Genomic DNA, 22,278 nt, shown 5'->3' with positions numbered 1-22,278 from the left:
TTTTTGCTGCAGGAAAAAACATGCATCCCGCAGACCAATCAAACATTTAGTACAATATTCACCAAAATATTTGTATTAAAATTTGAATTTTATTACTAAACTATATAAAATTACTATTATTTTATTTCTAAATAGTTATTTTATCTCAAGTATTGTTTAAAATTATTTTTGTGGGCATAAAAATAGGTTTTTGTAGTAATTAGTTTTTACGGTACACATTTTGGGAACCACAGATATAATTATATCCATTAAAATTATATTGTCAAATTCCAATAGTTATTAACTGATTCGTAACAAAGTTTGATAGTATTTTGTCTTCAGCGATCACAGACCCACTCGGAGTATAATAGTTAAATCGTAAATGGTGTATACCTGCTACCATTATCAACTCGTCAGCGGTGGAGTGTATGACGCATCATCACGATGATGCATTCCCAAAGTGTTCCCACTATGAACAATTTTAAACAGTTCCATAAAATAAAATAAATGCATTATTGTCATGCAATCAAATGTATATATAATGCTAGCAAAATTTCATCGAAATTATTTGGTATTATTATTCTGAGTGTGTTTATGTACATTACGCTATTATATATGTACTATTGGTATGACACCCTAGGATTTATTTGATACCGGGATTAGGTAAAATATGTTTATGTTGTAGATATCATTATTATAGTGTTAGATTTGGCACAGTCGCAAGCAGGAATGCAATTAAATAACAATTATTGATAATGTATCAAAACGTGCTAAAAATCGTACTATTTTAATTTTTTATACGTTATTTATATAGTTTTATACGTTAGGTAGGTAAGTATTTTACACTATTGTAAACTACGATTAATATATTGAAATATAACATTATCATACATATATTGTAAAAATATTTTTATTCAGCATTTTTTTCATAAATATAACACTGTACAATCTTAATTGAATAAGCACTATAAGAATCATGATTAATAAAAATATATAAATGAAACTGAGACACTATTTGATTACTACATGTGCCTATTTTGTACATTTTAGATAGTTTTAGATAACTTTATAAGTAGATTAGTTGTTACGCAGTTTATCTTGTGTTATTTTTTGTTATTTAAGGTAATTATTTGTTACATTTTTCTGGCTTAAAGATTAAACTTTATGCTTTTAATCAATTAAAATGAAATTACAATCATAGTGTGTTAATAGTTGTGTTAACAGTAATGCAGTATTAGGTATAATTTATTCAAAGATGTATTTTCGTAAATACTTTTTTTTACAAAATAATTGCAATTGATGAATTTTGAAAGTTTGAACTAAATAATCTATTACTAAAATCTTAATTTGTATATTTACCCATTTCACATTATAATGTTAATACACTTTATACCTATATTGTTTTGTTACTTAAGATAATTGTATTTATATTTTCGGCGCAATCATATGAATTATATATTATTATTTACTGGATGTCTGGTCGTTTGGATAAAAAGAATAATTAAAAATATAGAATAAAAACTGGGACATCATAGGCATACGAGTGTATTGCAAATCTTGTGTACAAAATATTTCCCCCAAAAATTGCATTCGATTTTTTTTTAAATTCAAATATTTTAAATTCGTGTTTGCTTAACACAGAATCTAGCTGTATTTATTTTTTATTTTTCGTAAATCTGATTTATAACAAAATATGTTTATTACTTATCGATGCATTTTAACAATAATATATACTACCTATTTATTTAACTATATATATTATGTAATATGTAGTACTTATATTGTGGTATATTTTTCGGCTATACCATACTCTGAATATAATATGTAGTTAAAACTTTTCGCGGTACATATAAAAGTTCGAACAGTTGTTCGCAACTTTTTATTATCCTCAATTGCCAAAGAATAATCTCAGCACAAGCATTAGTTACGACTTACGTCTGCAATGTTATGTTTTCGTTTACAAACACTATTATCATATGTCCGTATTGGAATTGAGTGCAATTACTGAAGTGAAAAAATAAGTACATATACAATGTATAGGTACATATATAATCTTTGTAGTTATGCTATGCACTGTCTGGTAAATTATACTAGGTAGGTATTTAGAAAAAAATGTTGGTGTATTGCAATTTTTTCATCTTAATCGAACGTATACGTATCTATTATTCACGTGTATTGTGTGTTTTTTTAAATTGTTTGCGTTAATTGAATAGTATGTTAACTGAAAAGGTAATGAATGCGTATATTAGATATAACATTGATTTTATCATATTAGCAAATATATTATACGATCAATGGTTATACTAAATTTCGACGTAATTGTGTAATTGTCATCTACGTGCTTTTAATATATATGGATACTTAATCTTTTTTTATTATTTGCGTCGCATTTATCCGTATCTACTGTCTACATAATGTTATATACCATTTATAATATATATCAATCATTTATATATATATATTAACTAATCGCATGTGCATTTCGGAGTATTATTTTGACACAATACGATTGAAAGTTTCATTTTTTACTATACCTAGGCTATTTTTTTTATTTTACTGCTTATCTTATGTTCTTGTACATTAAATCGTCGGTTTTGACCGATCAGAGTCGATTATAAACATATAGGTAGGTATGTCATAGTATAAATAATTTAATGACTTCAATTATTACATTTTATTTCCTTTAATATTATCAAATATCATTTGTATGGAAATTGCAGTTGAAATATTGTTGTTGATAACTTTGCGAAGATATATCATGGTATATATATATATATATATAGTTTTGTGATATAACAAAGAAAACTATATCATACTATATATATTGCCATCATCCACATCAAGCTAGCGTTTGATGTTTTACATACTATAAAATATTTTATTATTATACTGCGACACCGCATATTCCTATGATTGACTCTGAGCATTTTTAAATTAAATAATACATTATACTCGTTTTAGAATTAAAATAAAATATTGAGAAAAAATTCAGACAATTAATAGGTATATATTATTGCCTTTAAGTTTTATCATTAGAATTGGAATTTATGAACTCAAATTTACTATATTGTTGAATTGTAAGAAGGAGACAACACAATTTGCGGGTGTAACTTATTAACGTGATTGAAAGTGGCGATTTTTTATGCCTTTATCCAACAAAATATGTGCATTATGTGCAACTATTTGGATGGATTTTATTTCCAACTTATATTATATTGATGAATCTAGTGTAAAGGTAAAAATTCTGAAAACAAATTGGTCGTCTTGTTTATATTAGAGATCGAATTTTTCACTGTCCTCGATTTTCCTAAAATCGAAGTTAGTAGTTCTTTATTTTTTACTTTTAAAGTTTCGAGCGGAGTGATGAATGTATTGATTATGTTATTGATTTAATAGTGATTTTTCCAATTTTTTTATGCCTGTGTACACGAAAAACATTCGAAAATATATGCTTATATTTTCTACCTTAAGGATGTTTTTTAATAGAAAATTTTAGTTAGTACCTACTTTTGAAAGGTCAGAATTTTAAATGCGAAATTTTTTCAAAATAATCAAGAAAAAAACGAGAATCATAAAGCAAAACCAGTTTCCTATTTTTTTTTTTTCTGTAATTCAGACAAATGACTGTAGAGAGGTATACATACTTAAAAACTTCACAAAATGATTTATGACTAACATTTTCCATACGAGATAAAAATTTTAAAATATTTTGACTTCCGTGCTTGTGAAATTATTTTTTTTATCTTTTTTTTTTAAAAATATTATTATCGATTTAAAATTTTCCGCTCTGTAAAAAAACATTGAAATTTAACACAAGATTCTTAATTCTTTGTGTTATAATAGTAGTTAAAAAATATTCAAGATACATGATTTTGTGTACGTACAGGGGGGAGGAATAGACGGCCTCTGTCTAAGGAACTACAAACGTAAAATGCTGAGCATAAATTTACCACGTTACGCGCTTTTTGATGACAGAGTCAACAAACTTGGTTGGGGCGTCTTATCTTAATTATATTAAAATGTTTCTAGTATGTTATTGTACCGAATTGGACTTAGATGATCGCTTCGTGTTGGTAAATGAAGAATGTACACATAAAATAATATGATAATTTTGTTATTGTGCCAATGGAGTATTATGCTGAATATAAAAACGACTATAGGTATGAAATTGATACCTATTAATTTATTAAATATTATTCAACGTCGAGGGGCATTTTTAGATTTTTCTAGTGCGACACGTTCGTGCGCAATATTATTGTCGCATCGTGTGTAGTCAGTTATTCTTTATTAAACATTTACAAGCGTTTCGATAATACGTCCAATAACTGTATAAACGTGTAGCCGCCAAATGCGTAAATACCATAGATTTTCCGCACCGTTCTCTTTATGGGGATGTGGGTGGGTGTGTAGAAGGAGCTATTATTTGGGTTGTTAACACACGTTTATAATATATAAACATAATAAACGTGTACGCATTATATCGTATCCCGAATTCTTGGGATTCGGATTCGTTATATGTATTATATTAAATGCCCATGGTTTTATGTACGTCGCGGTCGCCCGTAATTTCAAAGGTGGAGGTACCCACCCACTATATATATACCGCTTATTATACGTATATACACATTCGGTGTTTCCATGTCGTACAAGTTCAAGTTTACCGGTGGATGATTTATTTTATAATGAGATAAATGTATATTTTATAATAAACAGGGTGATTCACCAAGAATTCCTATTTTTCCATTAATAATAATGAATTAATCCCAATTATGATTTTTTAAATTTTCAAGTATATAATCATTGAGCAGTGAAGACCATATTATTATTAAATACTTATACCCTCTCATATTTTGTACACCATTTAAGGAGTATATTGTGGCAATACAATAATTTCTTTTTTTTTTCAACCAACCAACCGTTTTTTTTCTGTAGATCGTCAATCAGATAATGTTTTCAAACATTTTAATTCCGATGAATAATTTTTGAGTTTTTATATGTTGTGTTCTTAACTACTGAAATATTAGGAGATATATAATATAGATCCATCTATATAGGTTAAGGTTATATTATGGTATGATAGTTTTAAAATCATAGTAGATATAGTAATTATATTAATCAGTTTAAAGTTTACAATTTAATGTTATAACTATTTTCTTAATTGATAAATTTTAATAATTCAGAAGCTACTCGTTTGAACTTTGACTTAAATACATCTAATTATTTAAATAAAATCATGTTATTTATCAGTTTGATGAGAAAAATTGTGGTTCTCATTTGAAAAAAATAACTTATCAATAGTTGGTATCGTTGAATTACACTCCTTAAATGACTTAAAAATCTATTAAGTATTTCAGAATATGGCCCTTAAGAAGTATTCTAAATAATTTCAGGAATCAGAATTTGAAAATCATTATTAAAGGAAAACATTGTTCTGAGCATGTTTGGTGAATCATTCTGTATATGAACTACACGGTGGCTGACGTATCTGTATTCTGTTTATTCTAAACGACGGCGACAGATTCCGTCTTCGTATTATCGACAATTGATTTACGACATTTGATGGGCCGTCGCAGTATATTTATGTAACGCTCGTGTATACCAGGTAATAATGTAAGTACAGTTCGTGCTTATTGTATGATTATCTTTGTGTACAACGTTCAAAGAGATGGGCGTAGAAGTTTATTTATTGTAGAAAATATATAGAATATAATTAATACCTATCGCTTGGCTGGGTGTGAATGCAGTGGTAATATTATCCATTATTTTATTTTTATAGATATTGCATCAACCACTAATGTTGCATTAGCTTGAACAATAATAATATTATTACACATTAATGGGTACATTAAATTATTTAGATTTGAGTTATACATAGGTAATATGAATGAATTTAAGAAAAAAAAAATTTGTCGTTGTTGGAGTCTTCGATTGGACTAGGAGCTTCATATAGGTTGCCTAAAATCCCCTATACGCTACTTCTGATTTCTATGTGGTTTCAAAGTATTATTATTAATATAGATAATATAAGAACACTGCGGAATGCTATATATTATATATATGTGTATTATGATTTCAGTATGATAATATTATAATAATATACTGTTAATGTTTATTCACAAATTAACTCGTAGTTATTTAAAACATCTTTAAAAATTAACTAAAAATGTAATTATTATCTGAAAAATGTCCTCTATAGTGGAACAGAACCATGTTAATGTGTTATTACACAAATTTTATAGCTTTTAATAATTATTAAAGAAAAGTCAAACACAAATGTCACCTATCATATACTACACATTATGTAAAGTCGTTTACAATTTTAACATTTGATGTGCATGTAATAAGTATGTTTATGTGTATCGTATATTGTAATGTTAACGGCGTACACATAATACACAATTTGAGAAGAAAAACTTTAACTACGCAATAAAACTGATCCAAACCAATATTCGCAACTTAACTGCACTTCGTATAAATGATTCGCTTGTGATTTTTAAACGCAATTTCGCTTTAGTATTTACCATAGATTAAAATATTAAATATTCATTGGTCGTATGCATTAAGAAAGAAGGATGGTGGTTAGTTTAAATGTTAAAAAAAACTTTATTAGAATTTCTAACGGGCATATTTTAGTGTGGTGAATAAAATTAATTTCTTTATTACGTATGGGAAAATAATAGGAACACTTGAATTACATTACAATATTGATAAATATGAATTTTATGTATACACATCAACCCACGTCTCTCCACCGTTAAACAGCCATCTACTATTTATATATTGCACATTAAATATACTAGCTGAGAATTTATTCATCTAGGTACCTACATTGTACATCAGTGGTTCCCAAAAATCAGTGTGATATCGTATTACGATTTTCAAATGAGACCTCACAGACTACAGATGTTATATTACTAATAAAACATTTTTATGTTTATGTTCACTATTTATTTTGTAATAAAATGAACGTTTTTCTACCGGCTATACCATTTGTTTCTGAAATCATATATAATATATTATTTTGTTCCCGATAAGCCAGTAGTATTATTTATTACTAAGATTTTTAATGAAACGTAAACGGCACACAAAACGGTGATTTTAAAAAAATACCAATATTGATACGCAACGACAAACACTGCGGCTAAGTAGTTTTATACATAGAAACATGTTGATCTCAGCAGCTTAACTAAAAGTGATGAAAATGTGTTTATGACAAAATAATATTCTTATTTATATTTCGTAATACATATTAACAAATTAGGTATTGTAAATTGTAAATATTGTCTTTAATCATATAGTAATGACGTGTTCTTTTCTAGTTGGTGGTATATTATAATATATTGATGGTGCATGAAAGTTACTGATACGTGTATACTATCGCGACGTAGGCATCTACCAAAAAAAAAAAAAATGTATAGAAAGCGTTATACCGTCTTTGGGTACTTGAGGGTATATGTTACCTACTCTGCTAAAATTTTAATTGATACTTAATTAAAATCTCTCTCTTTCTCTCTCTCTCTATATATATAATATATATATATTAAAATACAGGCAGGTACCTATTATAAACTGCTGGTTAGTATTTATAATTATTGATACTTATAAATAAAATAGTATAAGTTACAGATATAAGGGTGCCTGTATTTTGTTGGGAAGTAGAGCGGATCTCGTGTTTTAAAAAAAGTAAAAGGTTGGTAACAATATCGCAGGTGTAGAGTGCGTAAACCGTATGTGGTACATAAAACATAAACAGCACATGTGATGACGTTTTCGCCCGGGTTTAATAATTTTATTTCCTGTAGTAGTCAGAAGTATTATTAAAATTAAATACTATACATCTTATTAAATGTATAATCATTATGAATGAGTTCAGTACCTACACCGTAGACCGTATTATGACCGTATAGACCGTATATTGGATATAGCCCACTCGTTATTAACAAAATCAATCCTGAGCTTATTGGTTTTATAATTTTTCACTAGGTAATTAATGTTTTTAAAAAAATTATGAATTAATTTTTTTATGCTGAGAATATTACATTATAATGTCTGAAATTTATTATAATATTCCTTTCATAAAATGTCGTTTCTAAAGCTTTTAGGTGTTTTTTCTTTTCTTCTATATTTTCTTTTGTATTTGGAGTTAAACGTGTCAGGTGGTTACAAAAGTAGACGCTGACAACTTTCCTTACATAACTGTTCAGTTATTTATCTTAAAATAGTATAGTTAAACAAAATCACACATTTGATATTGTAGTAATTACTCATTTATATTGGTTTAAAATTTGAATTTAATTTAATTTTGAAAATCATAATTGTGTACTTGTGTAGCCAACATAGTTAACACCCAAGAGCTGATATGTATATGAGGTATATTATATAATTGACGGTGTAGAGCGTAGTTATATTTTTAATAACAGGTTTGACGTTTGGATTTATTTTCAACATTTACATTTTTGTTTGACACTTTTTTTCTATAAAAGTAGTCTAGTCACGAAAACCCTTAAGACATCGGTTTTAATTGATACATTTTATAAATCTTCTTAGTTTAACTATCTTGAATTCACATTAAGACCAATTTTAACTTTTTAACTGGTCACGATTTCATCAACAAGTTGATCTTAAAATCATCTTAGGAATGCATGTAATATATATATATTTATAGTAAATTAATTTATATCATCGATCCTTTGAAATAATATATACTTAGCTCTACTTTTATAATATTCTGTTATACCAAGTTTTTGACAAGATAATCGATCATATAAATACAGTATTATAATATAGTTTGGGTAATCATCAGTCAAACATTTTATAATTATGTAGTAGAAGGTTCAAACTTATTATTTTAATTTCATAAATTAATTATTGTCATAGCTACGCAATAATTTATAAATAATAAAAAAAAATTATTTTTTCAAAATTTTCTTTCGTAAGTATACATTTTTATATATTTTTTATATAACATTAATAGGTTTAAGAATATCTAAAATTATTATCATTTAATTACTAATTATAGTACGCATTATGTAACATACCTACTAGGATTGTATGAAAGAGTATCTTACTTTTCTTGATTTTTTTATCTTTATAAGAAACACTTTTTTATGGTGCTTATCAGATAAAAAAAATTGTATATTGGATATTGATATGGACATAAGCCATATAAAAATACATTTTTCTTTATTTAAGAAATATTATGAGCTTTGATTGCATAATAAAATAAATAAATAAATTATGTATTCCTTATAAATAATAGTTATATTAGGTACTAACATCATAATTGTTCATTAAAGTCATAAATGAAAATAAATATTACATCATACGTATAATAAAATTATAATGCTAAATTAATTTGGTTAATGTGGCCGATACATTATGCTAACTATACTGTAAAATGGAATCAATAATTTACTTATTTATACGGTAACTTATATACATATACGAATAAACTACAAATTATTGAACGCTCGTGCAACAGTATAACTTTATAGCGTTTATTAACTATATTTATAATCCTCATACTTCATAGACGTTTTTTAAATGTCTGTGACGTTTGTGTATGACCCGCAATCGTTCTTATTGTCGTTTGTATATTTTATGAAAATATCGGGATGTCAACAATGTATGTACTTATAGAATCAAAACTGTTCATTGGTAATATGATATAATATAATATTTTAAGGTACTTCTGATGTGTCTGTTTGTATAAACCAATGTGTTGCGTAAAACACTATAAAAACCGTACATCGACTTTCAGACGAAAGAGGTACGGTAAACGTATAACAAAAAAACACAAAACCGATATTGGTATTAGGTTCGCAAGACTATAAGATTATATTTTTTGTCGTAACACATTTGTATTTTGAATAATATAATATAATATACGTGATACGTCGCCCGAAGAAACATGCGGGACGATGCTCCACACGTATTTTCGTCGTCGAACCAGAGTCGAGCGCGCCAACCCAATTCGACTCGGTCGGGGTATGTCGTGTGGATATGATGAGTGAGAGAAAAAAAACCTTAAACGACTTTGGGTGGGGTGACTACTACAGTCTGTTGTCGGAGATGATGATTTTTATGAATTTTATAGATTATATATTATTATTATTATTTATACGCACGTGCTGCTCGAACAGTATAATAATTATCGCATTTATTTATATTATGTACCTATATTATGAGAAGTATATGAAAAAAACTTAAATGTTGTTTCGCAGACCGGAGCACCATCGTCGGCGGTTCAAACGGCAACGGCATAACAGCAGCGGCCACCGCCACGGCCACCGGGTTCGAGATGTATTCGTTTTTCGCCAGCACGGCGACCGCCGCCTCGGGCACCGGAACCATTTCGGTGGCGCCCTCGTGCGGCGGCGCCCCGTTGTCGCCGCATTCTGTCGGCGCGCAAGCGCACTTTACCGGCATCCAGTCGGCCGCCGCCGCCGTCACGCACCAGCAGCAGCACCAACAACAACAACATCACCTCCACCACCACCACAACCTACTCCCACTACACCATCACAATCAGCAGCAACAGCAGCAGCAGCAACAACAACAGCAGCAGCAGTCGGTCTCCGCGGCCATCAATTGTTCCGTGGTGCGCGCTATCGCCGCCGCTTCGTCGACGCAGCCGTCGATCGTGGCCGTTTCGTCCGCACAACAATCATCGACCGTTGTCGCCGGGACGTCCGCCGCTGGCAAAAGTAATTTAATTTCGATTTTGTTCAGTTTTTCTTGCACACTCCGCCACGCCTCACATTTGTATTAAATTTTTTTTCCTGAATGACGGATATCGTGGTTTAAAAAAAAAAAACAAAAAATACCAACGAAGCAAAAGTAAGCCGAAATTGGGTTTTTTATTTTTTTTTTTATTTTCAAATAGTTTTCATATAATGATAAATCGTTGCGCTCGGCCGCGTGTAGTTTAAACGAAAGAAGTTGTTATGTGTGCGCAATGCGTACATTAATAATACGGACGGACAAAATGGCTGACACAGACTTTTGTGCCGTCGCCGCCCTACCGGCGTGTGTCACGTTTGCCCCTCGTGGTGTGCGCCCTCTTCGGGCTCGCTCCTCTTAAACGGACCGTTAACATAATAATAATAATTCGTTGTCGTCGTCGTCTCGTTTTACAACCATTATCGTTATTATGCGTTATAACTTAACGTCGTATACCTTTCCATGCGTTTATTTAATTATTATTTTTCAACGTGGTATTCAAACGTCGTCGTCGTCGAGAGCGGACAACGAAATTAGATCTAATATTTAGTATAAATTAAGATTATTTTACGACAAAAAAAAGTATATACGAAATCCGCGGTTTCTCTACGACATCCGTCGTCGTCGTGTGATATGAAGGGGTTATATTATGTTATCCAAAAACCACCTGGCATGGCTTGACTACACCACTAGAGTACGAATTAACGACCACTTAAAGACGTATTCTATGTATTATATTATAAAATATCTGGTTGCCAGACATATTTTTGTTGCATTGTCCTAAAATGTCCTTTACAATATACAAATGTATAACAAAGTAGGTTCGTATTTTTTTTTTCTGAAAATATCAAGATACTAAATAGTAATTAGTATATATTATTTTTCATAATTTAATTATTTGTTTACATTTTATGGTTCGATCCAAGGTTGTAGCCAGAGGGGATTTAGGATTGAGACCAGCCCCCCCCTCCAAATATCTCGTTGGCTTTGCTCCTGGTTCGACCTATTGCATATTACAGTATACCACATAATGTTTTCTACCATATAGGTAGTATATAAATGAACTGTTGTACGTTATAAATGTATACGTTTATTTATAATCATTGTATACGAACCTAATCGCTTTGGAACACCAATCATTGGTTGCATCGTATCAAATATTAACGTATAATTAGATAGCGGATAGTACCAAAAGTAAACTATTACAACTATATACGTTTAAAAATGTAAATTTTTTCAATAACCATGCATTCTTAATATTGCTGATATTTTAATTGTATTTAAGTTTCAAAGTGGTTCCATAGGATAGATTCATGTCTGTAATATATTGTACCTACTCTTTTAATGCGGGATTATAAAATATAAAATATTTACTCGAATATTTAGTTTTTTCTGGTGGATAGGATCAATATAAAGTGTTCGGATAAAATAAACATACTGATGCTGAATACAAGCAAAATATAAGTAGCGTAGTTTTCACCTTCGTCAAGCCTCTCAAATCACATTTATTTTGATAGTGAAGCCAAATTGTCCAAATTATAAAACTTACTTTTGGCTTAGATTATTATAATATTATCTGGTCACCACCTACGTAAAATATTGGTTTAAAAAATATTATGCTGTCGGGTTGTTTGGAAATCCGACGTCGTGGGAATGTTTAATTTAGGTGCAGTCCTCTCGATGGGAAAGCGTAAAAAGCGTTCCAATGCCTTCACCGTGGTTTAATATAACGCCACCGCCAGATTCTGTTCTATTTTAGGGTCGGTCCCCAACGTTGCAATGTGCGATGGCAATGCTCGGTGGGAAAAATCAATAGCCGTCCTTGAATTTGAAAAGAGCATGTATATAGGTGCTCTACGAAAATCAAGGTTATATATGGCGTTTCATCCGTATGATACTTACTTTTTGTTAAATATGCCTACATAGGTACACGTTTCAGCCATAATTTATAATATTGCATAGATATTTAACACATACAATTGATACGCATATCAAGCGATAATTTTGGGAACTAGCGTCGAATATTTATAGTTATTATTATTATTATTAGTCATACGGTCGAGGGTTAAATTTTCGATTACTTTTCATTCGCCCGCGGTTTCAAAGGGTAATTGGCGTACGCCTGCCGTTCCACTAAACTTCCAAGTCGAGATAAATATATGAAAATAACTTTTTCATTAACCTTTTCATTAGTTTCGTTTGAATATGATACTTGCATTTATAGTTCCTACAACACTTTCAGTTTATACTTGTATACTTCTGTTTATGCAATGCTCTGAAATTTCTGTGTATCACCATAATTTTGTGGTGGTATTGAACAGTAGATTATTGTTTTTATTTAAAATTACGACGTGCGAGCGAGCAATAACATATTATATTATTTTGATTATCAACTATAAAATTGTGTAGTGTATTTTGAAAAATATTTATTTGTTTTAAAATAATACGAGTAAACGGAATAAAGTACAACTTTTATAGATCAACAACAAAATACGTTGTGAATCACAATCATGATTTCCATTGAATTTATATAATCGTTGGCGGTCGCTTTATAGTTTATACATGGGGGAATTATTATTATAGTCATCACAATATTATAACTTTGTATTATCAACATTTTGGTGCAATTATTATAAACGTTTAGTTGAAAATAAAAATGATTACTTTTCTAGTTGTATGTTTGTAATAATTAATATTATAATAATGTCTCTGGGGTCATTTTGCTATCAGAACGTTTCATTAAAATATATTAATGAGGATTCAAGTATAATATATTTTAGTAATAATGCAATGCTCATACCCTTTGTGATTTATGCAACCTATACTCGTTGTAGACCGTGTAGTAGGTACGTTAGTCGTGTGTTATGATCTGTTTAGAATTTCATGCTAAAGTTGTATCATGATGTTTGAACTTAGATTCGTCAATTTTCAATTTCCCCGGTATTGTATGGTTAGCAACATGCGAAAAACCACAGAAACGTCAAGAAGCGATTCAATAGCGTAAAAGCAAGATGGGTATAAGCTCACACTTGGTACCTAAGTTTGGCTACAGCACGATTGACCATAAAAAACTGTGCAACGTTTTCATTTTCAACTTTGAACTATATTAGGTAGGCATTGCCAATATAAAAAATATTTATTTAAATGATTATAATAATTCAAAATATGGTGAGAGTTAAATGTCCCCGATTAAATTACTGTTATATTTTTGGTAAATGGACATTTCAATTAATTTTTTTTAAATATCAATTTTTATTATGCCAAATATAGATATAGATTTTTTTATTATAACAGGTACTTGTTTATTAACTTAACTTATAATTATTTTTCATTAATTTAATAAGAAATTGTATTGTATCTAGTGACAATAGTCAAAAATATTCATCTATAATATATTAATATTTATTATTTAATATACAGTACTATTAACAGTAGTATTGCAGATAAAGTTGGGCTCGGCTCACTTACTCGCAGCTTGTTTAAGTTTGATATCATAATAATATTCGTGTAATAATACTTGAAAATAATAAATTACAAAATTTCGGCAATGTGAATGTGACAACGTGTCATAAAATATCCTATGCTCAATCGTGCTTTACCGCTAATTTTTGAGGCTCGCCTGTTAAAAAGTTGCATTGTCATGCATGTCATTTTGATAAGTAAAGTAGAGGGTTATTAATCGATAGAGATTATTAAAATATTTCATTAGTTTCATTAATAATTTTATACATTTTCAATATAGTTTCTTTTTCTTTTTTTTCTGTTTTTAATGCTAATTGCTTATTAGTGAACACAATCACTGACATTTTTTCGTAGTACTTTTTTAACTATGAAACTATTATTTAGTTATATATTAATAAAATATATTATCATATAGGTATTCAACATAAAGTACCTACATAGGTTAGGTTAGGTTTAATGAATTAATAAAATGTATAGTTTTTTAATATTAAAATATTGTGAGGCAAAAAAATATATATGGAAAATTAGGATTTTTAAATTGTGTCTTGATGTAGCTTGGTTAAATATATTCACGGCCATATTCGAAATTAGCGCTTTGGCCTCACTATATTATTAGAACCACTCTTGGAAGCGATATGGAAACGCTGGATTCAGACTCGCCGTCGTCTGTCGTGTAAGGTGTAATATGTACTTACTCGTATTTATGCCTTTTGTCATATTCTGGTTATCTGTTGTAATCGTGGTATCATATTTGCCAACCACGATCTACCAGAAAATATCCAGAGTTCAACTGTTCCTAAATTTTGAGCACCACACCACATCAAACTACAACAGCTGCAGTGAACCCGGTTTCAATGGGTATGTTAAATGTAATCAGCTTGGTTTGTGGTCTTTTCCAATTGTTTGAGATTCACGCGCGCAAGCAATAATAATTAAATTTGTTGTGTCGGCCGGGCACGTTCAACAAATCGCCTTGTTAATTGGTTAATTACTCATCTGCAATCGAATAATCGATATATTATAATAACCAACAAGAATGTTTTGGACACACACATTTTCGGTTTGTTTCGATTTAAATGATATTAAATACTATTATTTATTATTTATTGTTTTTGTTTTTTATTATTATATTATTATTCTTCAACAACAGAGATGATAAATCGTATGTACTAATATGTTTTTTGACTAGTTTATCCAAGTCAGCAAATACCTTTAGGCATACATAAGAAAATCATAGGTACTTACCGCCTAACCACTTACTTAACGCGATTATCAGCCTATACATTCGATTGAACAATACGTGAATATATTAAATCTACGATTATACAATATGCGCACGTGATTTTATGTTTACCTAAGGACCCGCGAAATGTTTTTTTCACGTACGGTTGCGGTGACTAAGCTGTTCGCAGCAGATAGTATAATGCATCATATCTCATATTATAATAATATTATTATTCCTTTACCGCTGCACACCATTTGTATTTAGTTTCTTGGAAAATTATACTGTTGTTGATATTTTTCTTTTTTATCATAGTTATAAAATTTTTACGATAACAAATATCCAATATTTTGCTGAACAATGGTGATTTTCGTGTTTTTACCGGGCTAGTGTTTAAATTATAAAGGATGAAATCGGATCTCCGTGTACAAAATACGCTCTCCTAGTGTGTTATTATATTATATTAGGTATATTATTATTATTATTATTATTATATAAACACGTTTTATCCAGATAAATGCATACATGCCGTACTCATAAAGTGTGAGAAGCCGTTGGTTAAGCTTTAAACTTTAAACCTTGAAAACTATAATTACAGGTTTATCCGACGCAGTCGTTTATATGGCTCTTAAATACTTTTAACTAATTTTTTATCAGTATAATATTTAAAAAAAAGCAAAAGAAATATCTATTGGCCACCATAATGTTTCTACTACTGCCACAGAATTACCATTCTAATCTACATGTAATATACTATTATGCTTTATTCGTCCAATTCTATGCGAGAGTATAAATTTAAAAACATTAATCGATATCGTTCTAAATTCCGAAATTATAATTCTCCGCAAAAGTAAAAATTAATAATTATAATATAATTTTTTAATTGTAAATTCATACAAATAATATCTATATACTTAGATTACGGTTCAGTAACGTTACGTTGAACGGTTCATCTTTAATACACTTTAAATTATTTTTAAATATTATTGCTGAAACTATGGTTTTTTTGTTTGTTTGGTATTTATGGTTCTTGTTATAGACAACTTGTTTTTAAACTGTTAATATTTGACACAATGGTACCGACTACCGATACTAAATGACTTCTAAAATTGTTTAAACGCCGATTTGATTGAAGGGTTACTATAAAAACTAATATAATATTTTATACATATAGATATATAGTACCCACATCTTTACATTATTTATGCGTATATATAAAATATTTGAGCTTATTAAAAAATTATGCTTGCAGTTAATGTTTATAAATCTACAATGAAAAAAAATTATCGAGATATGAGCATATAATTTTATATCGTTACCTATAGTTAATGGGTTTTATAAATTTTTATCTTGAGTTGCGTCCACACTATGCCGATATATGCCATATGGCTGCCAAATTACATTGCCAAGAGTGATGTGGACTTTTCATTGGCACGTGCCATTTGACAGAGTTTTGCCAACTGACATGTCAAGCCTTATCCGACGAGTGTCGGTCAGGATCTAAGAAAGCCAAGTGGCAAAATGAAGTGTGGACGCTCCTTTACGAAACGCATATATATGCAATGATATTATTGTTCAATAGTATTTATAGTGGTGCAACTTACAGCGGTCGATACTTAATTCTAATTTAATATTTAATGTGTAAGTGCGTGTAAACATGTTGATATCGAATCCATTTCAAACCGCCAAAACGGATCGGATATCTCTACGTGTTAAAGGTACATTAACACGGACCAAGTAACGTTTAACACGAATAACGTTCAAATTCCAGAGGTAGAGAGAATTTTCAATTTCAAAAATAAATTACCCGTATCGGAATTCAATGGCAAACGATAATACAAATAATTACTGTGCCGCGCATTATATCATGATGACCACTGCAGCTGTCTATTCATCTTAATGATACCTATCCACAGTTGGCGACAAAATATAACATCGTATAGGTAGGTTCTTAAAACGGCCTTTTTCGTTTCGTTAATTGTATAAAAATGTACTACGCAAAGTTGAAAACGTGGAAATGAAGTATTTTAAATGATGATTTTGGCGCAAAAAAAAAATAAATACTAAGTAAACATAGTACAACTATGGCAGTGTGGTGTGTTCTATTTATAACAATATTCACGGTCGCTTAAGGTCATGGAAATCGCCGTGGCACTGACAGCTTCAGGGAAATTGAGTCTGAGAACGACGGCGGTTGTCTGATTTTTGTGCGTAATCTAATGGTAGATATTATAACCTATTATAAGGCTATAATAGTTGTCTGTCTCGGCGAAGTGTGACAACAATATAAGTTAAAAATCAAGATATAATAATTACAGTACCACCACTATTTTTTTTTGCATATTTTAATAATATATTAATAAATTTACCGATAAAATGTATTATATAAATAACCGTATATAGCTTACAACTGCTATTTGCTTTAGTTAGGATTATTGTATTATGTACTTTTTCAATTTCTACGAATAATATTGTTGTATATTATACAGAGATGAATAACAAAATTAAAAACTTAATACGTCGAAATAAAATAAAAATACACCGGAGTTTTATAATATTTTATTGGTAATATATTATTTAAAAATGTCTAAAAAATCTGTTAATCTACATACCTACTATTAATAAGAATTAATAGTTATATACACATGCTCGTATAATAACTATATGATAGTCCAGTAAATTTTCGATCGATCTTGGTACTGAAATAAATATTAAAATAGAACCATTGAATAATATTATAATCTATGATAGTACCTGCGTATGGAAAAAAGATATTGTATTAATTTTATCACTAAACTTATTTATGTGTTTAAAAAGAACTGTAAATTGACCATAAAACAATAAGCAATCGTCCCTGCCACTGGAGTTAAAAAATTCGATAAAATGTAGAATAACAAGAATAGTGACATTGCGAATGCTCAATCTCGAACGATGCGAGCTGGTAAAAAAGTATACGAGCATTTGTTGTATAGTCATATTTTTCGTATACCTACCGTTACAAAACTACTGAAACCTTGCAATACTATTTCAATTTTCGATTGACTGGTTGTGCGTTTGAAAAAAAAACATTGTTACCTACAATAGTATATTGTAAAAATAAATATTATATATTACCTATACATATTAATTTGTTTGAATTCCGTATAATAACAGGTAAAATAATCTCATTTTTTGCCTATCAACTATTATTATTATGACTGCATATTAAAAACATTATAGATTATACGGTTGCACATAGACAAACAATAAAATATAATACCTAGTGAAAATTGAAGAAAAAAAGTAATGTATTTCTTTATATATAATTAGTGATGTTATTAGTGGTACCTACCTATAATATGCATATATTATGATATTATTTTTTATTAGTATGATAAAATTATAAATTAGCAAAACAGTCGGGGAAACACGAGGAACATTATTTTTCAACACTATATGTTCGCCCGCCGACGGTGAGCTGCAACAAGTTCACTATTGAGTGAGGGGTTTAGTGGTTTATGATTTATAAAGTGCGTGTGTATTATTTGTCGTATAATATACAAAAGTACGTATCTTACTCTATACAGTGTACACTCTAACTGTATTATGTTAAAGCATATACCGTGATATAGATATATAATAATATACATGATATTTTAGTAGACGATAAAAATTGTGCGCCCGTGTGGGTCCCGTCGAGGTCATTCCGGTTGATAAGCCTGTGCCAGAATGTAATTTAACACCGTTTTTATTCGCCCTCTTTTCGTGATTTTTTCCCCGCTTCACCGCCCCGCAGAGATCCCACCGACCATACACTACCGCGCCGCTGCTTTTTCGTCAAACTCATCCGCCGTCGTTCGTTACTTCGTATTACTTTCGTCTCACTCGTCGATTGTGCAACGCGTTATCTGCGAATTGCGATGCTGTACCATGTCAGCACGCGAGATTGTGTCTCGCTAACCGCCATCCGCTTCGTGGCAAAAAATGGCGACTTAGGGCCTAAGTTTCATTACCCTGGTGGGGGAGGGGAGGAGGTCAATGTTTTATTCCTAGGGCTAGAATATTACCGTGTTTGGTAAATTTTGTATGCGGGATGGGTGGGGGTAGTGGCTTAAGCCTCCCACGGTACTGAAATCACAGAATTCTGTGCTGCACCAATCATGTTGATTGATAAAATACTACTATTATAATAAGTAGGTATACCAACAAAGAGTAATGTATTATTTTCATTTTTACGTGCCTTAAATATTTTTATCCTTAAAGCGTGGGCAAAATCCAATCCCAATCTCCCCCGGGAAATATGGAATCTTAAAATGCCACCTTAGGCCTAGGTGTTTATTGCGGGAAAAGATTTTACTTGGTTTGGTTACTTTCAGTAACAGAAAATCTTATAATTTAAAAAATTTTATTCATTTATTGCCTATGATATCTTATATAACAAAATATTACAATGTGTATTGTTTATGCAAGGCAAATATAGTTTTCGTGTACCTACGAGTGTACGAGTTTCGGGAAGACTCCAGTTGCGTTTTTTGTGGAACATATTATATAGTTATTATCTATTTATTTTATAATTTATATACACAGAATACTCTTCTTTATCAACAAAAAATAAGAAATCACCTTGACAATTATATTTTATTCAAAATTAAACATTGCTTGGATGTAAATTATTACATTTCTGTGAAACGTAGGTATTATTTATAAATTATAATGCATGGAATGATGATTTGTCTGGGGCAATAATTTCTATGGGTGAACATATTTTATTTAATATTAAAAAATTGATCCGGTAGTTTTTAGATGTTTTGAAATTAAATATTATTATAAATTGAAAAAACATCCAAATTACAAATTTGTTTGTAAAATTACTCTCATAGGTCTGAATGGGTATATCATTATTTTTTGGAATACCTGCAATAAGTAAAAGTAAAGTCATTTATTACCCCCTGAAGCCATCTATTGGTGGCGTTTCGATCAATCGTACAAAATGTGAAAGATGTTTGTATTTTTAAAGGATTCACGTTCTGGAATTTCAATAGAAAATACAAATCCATTAGATTTTTAAGAGAAATAAATGAGAAAATGTCATATACTTACGTCAAATGCGAAACCTGTTATAAATTGCACCTACTTAAAATATAACCATCTAAAAAATACATTACAATATTCGAATGATATTTGTATTTATTTTTAAAAGTATTCTTTGGTAATGTAATTTTAAATATTTGATGTTATTTACAGTTTAAAAAATAAAAGGTTTATAAACATAATTTAGATTTACTTCACGTATAAATATATATGTTTATAACATAAAAATATTTAATATTTAATATAAACATATATATTATATGAAAAAAGCCGGTTTCTAATTAATTTTTTAATTATACTTAATGATGATTATTATAATTAAGTAATTAATTATTAGCTATTTTTAAAGTTAAATTTTCACTAGATTTTTAATGTTTCATAATATTAAACATATATGTACTTAAGTAATTACCCATATAGCTGTATGATTGTTCTGATAAATGTTTATGGTTCGTCAAATCAAATTATGTTTTTAGTAATTGAATCATTTTAAAATTTAAATAATAATAAAAAATAAAGTTTAATTTCATTTAAATATTAAAGATTTGAAATGTTGCATGAAAAAAATAGAACTTAATTAATTAACTGTAATAGATAACTCAAAACATAACATTAACATTAAAACCGAACATTCTCTACAAAATGTGTAATTAATTTTAAAAATGAACATGTTTATGTACTTATATAGTGTACTGTGAATTAAATTTAAGTGATAATTATGGCATTCATGAATAAAAAAAAATTTTTTTCGTTAGTTCACCTTGGTTACATTCCTCGGTTTTCTGTAGATCTTTTTATATGAATTTGGACGGGTACTAAATCCATCGTGTAAAATTTAATTAAATACTCGAGTAAATAGTAAATATATATTTTGGTTACAGTGAAAGAAATGCCGAAATTGGTGAAACTTGCGCCCAACGGATCGGCTGACCGGTCGCCGCTACAAGAATCCAAAAAGCGAAAAAGGCCGATTGGGAAAAGTCACGCTTTGATCACCAGTAAACCATTGACAATTGGTAAGATTACTTTTGAAGTTTTATATGAATATACTTATAATATTATACTTTTACCTATACGGCTGTAATGCTGTATGTATTATTATTGATACGTATAAAATAATAAGACCACAATAAATTGTTCCATATCGAAAATAGGGTATAGGTATTATGAAACACGATTACAATTATGTTTTTGATGATATCTGCTACTATTTAATATTTTAAAGAAAAAAAGTATTTTTTAAATGTCACGGTAGAAACACTTTTACTGTTTTGCTGTTTAAAAGTAGTTACATACATACTGTATAGTGTATTACTATGTTAGTCTATTGATGTGTTAATGTGTCGCTAGTTTCAATGGTTTTAAAAAAAATATTTATTTATATTATTTATATTATATATGCTTATTGGATTAGGCGTTTAGGCTGTACAAAATCTTTCCAATATACAGAGTGATTCTTTTAAGTAGGTACACTAATTATCTCGAAAAGTATTTACTTTTTTCAAAATATTTTTTTACATGGTTTTAAGTTGTTAAAAAACCAACGTTTTTATTAAAAAATTATATTTTTAAATATTTTTTATCTTTATCATTTTTTAAGTTTTTTACTTTTTTGAATGAGAACATAGAGTTTTAATTTCATATTCCAAAGCAGAATATTTTTCTAAGTATTTTGATACGTAAAAATCGAATTTAGGACGAGTAGTTTATGAGTTATATGTATTTAAAGTTTAGACAAGCAGAGTAGTGGACAAACATTTTGCGGGGTAACCCCGTACCACTCCACTCCGCTCATCTAAACTTTAAATACCTATTATCTCGTA

At 29.3% G+C, this 22,278-nt stretch overlaps 1 protein-coding gene across 3 annotated transcripts in view; it reads left to right on the top strand.

Annotated features, from left to right (window-relative positions):
* wge (BAH domain and coiled-coil containing protein winged eye) overlaps nt 1-22,278 on the top strand; it is a 57,797-nt gene that overhangs the window by 25,766 nt on the left and 9,753 nt on the right. Inside the window, exons 3-4 of one of the 3 annotated variants that reach the window (XM_089221562.1) lie at nt 10,203-10,685; nt 21,337-21,471. In XM_089221562.1, coding sequence (XP_089077688.1) covers nt 10,203-10,685; nt 21,337-21,471 — 618 coding nt within the window. Of the gene's footprint in view, nt 1-10,202; nt 10,819-15,002; nt 15,022-21,336; nt 21,472-22,278 lie in introns of those variants that run through there. The other 2 variants (XM_089221564.1, XM_089221563.1) reach the window with 2 other exon arrangements.

This window comes from Diuraphis noxia, unplaced genomic scaffold (genome assembly GCF_037042655.1).
Source record: "Diuraphis noxia isolate RWA-SAM2 unplaced genomic scaffold, SU_Dnox_SAM2 contig0002, whole genome shotgun sequence".
Taxonomy (NCBI): domain Eukaryota; kingdom Metazoa; phylum Arthropoda; class Insecta; order Hemiptera; family Aphididae; genus Diuraphis; species Diuraphis noxia.
Note: the sequence above shows the minus strand (reverse complement) of the source record. Positions and strands in the feature narration are given on the sequence as shown.